The 6,537-nt window shown below is 36.6% G+C and overlaps 1 protein-coding gene across 1 annotated transcript in view; it reads right to left on the bottom strand.

Moving 5' to 3' along the window:
- Nucleotides 1-6,537, bottom strand: part of PPFIA4 (PTPRF interacting protein alpha 4) — a 188,462-nt gene that overhangs the window by 26,611 nt on the left and 155,314 nt on the right. The window contains 4 exon segments of the mRNA XM_042464276.1: nt 1,434-1,609; nt 2,883-2,980; nt 3,440-3,615; nt 5,347-5,373. Coding sequence (XP_042320210.1) covers nt 1,434-1,609; nt 2,883-2,980; nt 3,440-3,615; nt 5,347-5,373 — 477 coding nt within the window.

Raw genomic sequence — 6,537 nt, 5'->3', positions numbered from 1 at the left:
AGGAAGGAAGGAAGGAAGGAAGGAAGGAAGGAAGGAAGGAAGGAAGGAAGGGAAGGACTATACTTCTGATCCTGAAGCCAAGTAAGAAGCAAATCCAAGATTTAATGTGCACATCAATGCCTGTTTATTAGGAAGTAAGTTCCACAAGTTAGCCACTGTTTGTGAGATAATGAAGAGCAAGTTTGAGAAAAGTACTAAGACAGTCACATGGAGAGTATTATTTTAAAAATCTGTAATACTATTATTTAATTGTTTAATTAATAAATAAAATTATGAAAATCAAAATGCAAATGAAAGGTTGGGGCTCAAATGTACAGTCAGCTGGAAAAATGGCCGCTTGGTCTGCTACTGTTGTCTTCTTACATTAATTCATAAAAGCAAAACTCTTTTGATTATGAGGATATGGAAGAAATCCTTACTACATGGCATAAAACACCAAGGCTCTGGGACAAGTGTACTGCTACAGGATTAATCCCATGCCTGCTTCTACAAGATTAAAGTTAGATCTAATTTTCATGAGTTCCTGAGCATTGTAGGTATGGATTTTTGAAAAAGGGGTGAATCTTAGAGGTTAGTTCAAAGTGGCACTAGCAGATGTGAGGGTGGCCACTGTTTGGACAGCTACCCACTTTTAACATTTCAGTGACTGGTTCTCCAACATCTTTTTACTGAGAGGTAGGAAGCAAATAGAACAATGGTTCAAAAACTGGAAGAACAATAATATAGAAAAGGAAAAAATATATGCAATTTGAACAAATAATTCAGAAAGGAAAAAAAATTAGAGGAAAATTAAAATATGAAAGGAATAATTAGCAAAATTTATAAAATATTAATGGAAAATAAAAGAAAAAATAAACCAAAATATTTGGGAAAAGATATGGGAAGAAGAATTAGGATGTAAATTTTATGAAAATGAATGGAATAAAATTTGGGAACAAAGACATCGGAAAAATCTATCGGTACGAATTAAGGAAAATTATTATAAACTGATCTGGAAATGGTACTTAACACTTCTTTTTACTGAGAGGTAGGAAGCCTGGAGAACAGAGGAAACATTAATGTGTGTGACTGGGCTGTGTGACTGAAAGCAAAAACATCTGGACTAGTCTGTTTAGTTGTAAATAAAATGTTGGTAAAATAAATAGAAAGTGGGAGGGGGGAGGCAAGGAAGATACCTGGATAAAATTAGGGAATTACTAGAATGGTACAGGATACAGCTAAATTAATGGAAAGCAGGTGATGTGTAAAGAGTGAAGCAGAAGTTGAATATTATAAAAGTTTACAAGAACTCTTATTTTTCACAGTGGCTTGAATTGCATCTTTAGACAGAAACATGTAAACTTTACCCCATTGTGGGAGAAAGGCAGGATATAAATCTTTGAAATAAATAAATATATATATTTGTAAACATCAGTGCAAATATTTCTTCCTACCTGAGTGTTTTGAGTTGGTATTTGTAACACAAGTGCCAGACTATTATAATCAAAATTTTCATCCAAAGCTATGAGTGCTCCATGGACTCCACTCTCAATAATGTTGTTGGCATACTCTCTAAGCCCAATAGATTGAATCCAGTGAATTACTTGATCATTGGTCCAGACTAATACATCTAGAAGACAGTGGAGTCATATATTCAGGACAAATGCAACTACCATTGGGAATATTTAAGCTCAGTAAATTCCTTGGTAGGAAAAAATGTTTTGGCATCTGTAATACAGTGGACCCTTGTTATACGCTGGGGTTTGGTTTCAAGATCCCCCGTGGATAACAAAATCCGTGGATGCTCAAGTCCCATTAAATATAATGACATAGTAAACTGGTGTCCCTTATAAAAAATGGAAAATCAAGGTTTGATATTTGAAATTTATACTTTTTTTGAAATCTGTGTATAAAAAGGGCCAACTGTATAAGCAATAAGGTTAAAGAATGACAGTCCAGCTTGTGTAAACAAATAGCTCATAGGGTTTCCAACAGTTTATCCCTGAGAAAATAAACATTGCTCCTCAACCTCTACAGTTTCAGCACACTCATTTGTTTAGTGCCATATATGAAACTCAAGATATCTGGTTCAAGACTTTAGCACTATCATCCAGGAGTAAAAAACAGAGAGGAGAAGGGCAGTGATCAAAACAAACCAACAACTTTCATGTGGCACAGAAGAAACTTCAAATTAGTGCCAAACACACTTTGCTGGGATGACCATTCAATACGAAGAGGTTGTTCCTGGATCAAACTTGGCTAGCTTGAGATGGTAGGAAGACCTGGAGGAGGTTTTTTGAGAAAGAACTACCAGATAGGTTTAAGTGGCAAAATACACTACCATTAGACAGCTAACCTATGTAATCAGGAATATTTACTTCATTTACTAGCAGATAAACAATTAATCAAAAATTATTTTATTAACAAATAACAACCTTTTTATATGTTTAGAAACTTGAAATTACTGGTTCTAGGGGAAGGAGCTGTCAACCAAAATTCTCCTTTCAGATCATCTCTTTAATGAAGATAACTTTGGGAGAATTTTTATATGCCAAATAAAAGTAAAAAACAAAACAAAATCCCTGCAAGAACAAAGGAGCACGACATAACAAAGGAGACATTGGGGAAAAGGACCAATGAAGCAATGAATTCTGGAAATATTATGAACTTTTAGTATACATTATGTACAGATTAAAATTTTACTGAAAAATTATTGATTAGAACATTTCTAGAAGTTAAGGAGGTAGATGGGATATCAACTTCCTGTCCTAACAACTGAAAAGGTCGACTCTGAAAACAGCATTGATCACATTTCAAGAAGCGGCAGGGAGAATGGGATGAAACTTTGTTAAGTTTTATGGAATGATTGTTTTGCATTTGCAATGGGCTGCACTGTTACTTACCTTTAATTTCATGGTGGCTTTCTTCCCGCCTCCTCTCCAGCTCCTTTCTATCATAATTCAGTCTCTTCAGGCACATAATACCATACTGTAGGCTTGTTCTGCAACAATATGAAACATCACTTATTTCAAGGCATTTCATACAAAAGCTCCATGTCCCATTTGAAACATGAATTAAATAATGCAGTGTATCAATCTTAGATCATTGTATAATCCACAACCCTAAGTGTTGCTCTGTCCCCCTGTTCAATTATGCTGAGGAAAAAGTCTTCGTTATCAATAGATTTTTCAAATCACCTCCAATTCCATGTTGTTGTTGAATTTTAGTCTGTGGAAAAAAATATGCTACTGATTCAATTCATCTCATTAATCTTGAATTTGTAATAATTCTAGAAACACTGCAATAAACTTGACATTGACTAAAGGAAGTGAAATCAATTCAGATTAGAGAGAGAGAAAAGGAAAAAGGGAAAAAAGGAAAACAAGGCAATTTATTTCTCTGCAAGAGGACTCTTGCTCCACTGAGATGAGACATGTTCTAAAAAAAACCATTCCCTTACCGATGGAAACTGTCCACCATCTTCAGGTGAACTCGAAGATCTTTCTTAGTCAAATGATCCAACATTCGTGCATCTACAAGACACTCCATGAAGTAGCTGCGATACTGTGGGAGACCTAGGCTAGGAAGCCATTCATTCCCTATCCACTCATGATTCATGTCCCCATAAGCCAGGGTCTGTTAAAGTAAAAAAATAATATAAACACATAACTATCAGAAGCAATGACAGAATCCTAACTGGGTATATCAGAAATGGAATTTAGAAATGGCCATTAGCAAATGTATTGAAGCCTCATGTCTTGGATTTGGGGGGGGGGGGGATCACTATTCATACTACTCATACTATTATGATCATTAATCATGTCACAGGGTAAGACCCAGGCAGTATACTACATAGCCGATTTGATTGCCATTTTCTCTGGAGTAGTTCCACTGAAAGAAACTGTAATCAGATTTGAAGTATAGTTTGAACAATATTTTTCAAATATATATTTTGACATACAACTGGTGATTGCAAAGCTGTTCCCATCAAATGTTATTCAAGATTCCATAATGTACTTTGCAAAAAGAGGCCTTGAAGAAAATTTACAAAATGGACTACACATACTTGCAAATCTAGGCCCTGAGGGAATAGAGGTGATTATTCTTACAGTGGCAGTGAATGGAACATTGGCTGCTTACCATCATGTAAGTTACAGCACAATTAAAAAACCTTAACTACAAATAAAATAAAGAACACGTGGGCTTCATTTTCAGCCCCTTGGGCAGATATACATCACTATTTCACAAGAAGTGAAATCTACAGCGCTATATAAATAATAATAATAATAATGTAATGCTGCAAATTGTTGTACAGATTCCTGCGCATAAATTCATTGACCAAAAACAGCCAATAGTGTATGGAAGTTTGAAGGCTTTATGCAATGGGATTCCTTACCATGCTTAAATACAGTAACAATAGGTCAAAATGCTATGAAAATCTTAGTAAAAGGTATGGAAATTAAAGTTTGGTAAATATCCTTATAAAATCTAGTTCCACTCTGGGGCAAAGCAAATGGCACAAAAGGTCCATGCTTGCCACCGTTTGCCCCAGGACCATGGCAGCTTCACATGCTCAACCTCGATCAGGATCACTGCCACAGTCCTGAACCAGGCGCCAAAAAGGAGCACTACCTTACTGCTCCTTTTTGTGCCGATTCTTTGGGAAAGAGCAGTGCCTGGGGTGGTTTCCAGCTGCATTCGAGGTGTGTGTCATCTGAACACCATGCCCCCAACACAGCCCAACAGCAGCCCCTGTGGGTTGTCTGAGACCCTAATTTGCTTTTACACTATCCAGTAAGAGAAAATTAATATGTGAAAACCAGACATGACTTTATTAAGTTTCCTCTTACTCGACTAAAAGGGTAATACTGTATCTGGAAAGGAAAATTAAAGAATAAAGCTATAGGCATTTGCTTCCAATGCAGAGGAACAAATGAAGGTTTAGAGGAGTGCAGAATCTGGCTAAGAACAACACCTGCTGAAATTAAGAAGAGAAATAGAAGTAAATCATCAAAGCAGTTGTGCATGTTTTGTAATACTGTAGTGTTAACAGAACCACGTGGAGGGTTGTGTAGGACCTCAGCTGTTCCCCCCAAGAAAAAAACAGTTACATCCTGTACTTTTTTCCATTTGAAAACTACATCAGGTACCTAGAAAGGAAGGGTAAGACAGCTTAAGAGCATTTTGTATCTGTTTTCAAAGATCACTCAATGATACACATTCAGGAATTTCTTCAAGTGCTCCAACAATTCAGGTGATCTGAATATCATAGAGCAGCTCAATTTTGTCAGGTTCAGCCAATTCTCATAACTCTGTGTTCCCAAATACAATTTAAAAAACACACACAATATAACGCAGAACTCTCACCTGTGCCCAACTGCCCTCTTCAGTGTCCTACATGTAACAATGCAGCATGTCAACAAAATAACAAACGAAGTCAGTTATCACCATGCTGAGTGACAATATTTCAGATAAAAGTAGCCTTTGTATGTAATAAGACAAAATAATCAGGAGAGTTTCACAAAGAGTATCCCCACCACACAATTAAATGAATAGTGAAGGAATAGCAAATTGCCAAAATCTGATAGGTGATTATGCTTCTTACTTTTATACCTGTATGAGCTATGGAATCTACCCTATGAGGTACTTTTGTTGTTGTGGGTCTTCATTTCTGACTGATGGTGACTCTAAGGTAACCCTATCATGAGGTTTTCTTGGCAAGATTTCTTCAGAGGGGGTTTGCCATTGCTTTCCCCTGAGGCTGAGAGCCTGTGACTTGCCCAAGATCACCCAATGGGTTTCATGGCCAAACTGGGAATCAGACCCTGGTCTCCAGAACTGTAGAATTAAAAAGATTGTATGTACAGCGCTGTGTACATTTACAGCGCTTTATAAATAAATAAATAATAATAATACCTTCTACTTAAACAAGAGAAACAAAACTGCCAATTGACACCCACTAGTCTGGGAAAAACAAAAACAAATATTGGATGGGCAAACTTCACAGTAACTAGCCATCCAGCACTCAGACATAGATTAAAGAGTGCCTTTACTAGAACATGTCAGCTACCATGGACACAGGGTGGATTTTTGAATATTCATTAGTTATTTTCACCTTATAGAAAGTGTCACAGCTGTTTATTATGTCAGCAATTTATACCCTTACCTATTCGTGATTTTGAGAATTCCTAAGAAAGTTTTAAAAAACAATTAGTTTGGCTCTTGAACAACATTATCAGTATCTCAAATAAAAAAAAATTCTTATTCATACCAAAGGAGTCAATCATTTAGTTAAATTTGAACCAGCCTCTTATCATGTGTAAACTATGGCTCTTATCACATGGAAAGACTTACGCGGCCAAAACATTGCTGAACTGTTGCAGAAGCACGAAGATGGGATTGTCCATCGTGCTTCTAAAACGTAATTTAGGATTCCCGCTTTCCTTCCGTCGACGAAGCATGCACAGAGAAGCCCTCTTTGTCAATGGAAGGAAAGTGGGAAGCCTCAATTACGTTTTAGAAGTGCGATGGACAATCCCACCACCTTCGCGCTTCTGC

The sequence above is a fragment of the Sceloporus undulatus genome, chromosome 4 (assembly GCF_019175285.1).
Source record: "Sceloporus undulatus isolate JIND9_A2432 ecotype Alabama chromosome 4, SceUnd_v1.1, whole genome shotgun sequence".
Lineage (NCBI taxonomy): Eukaryota > Metazoa > Chordata > Lepidosauria > Squamata > Phrynosomatidae > Sceloporus > Sceloporus undulatus.
Note: the sequence above shows the minus strand (reverse complement) of the source record. Positions and strands in the feature narration are given on the sequence as shown.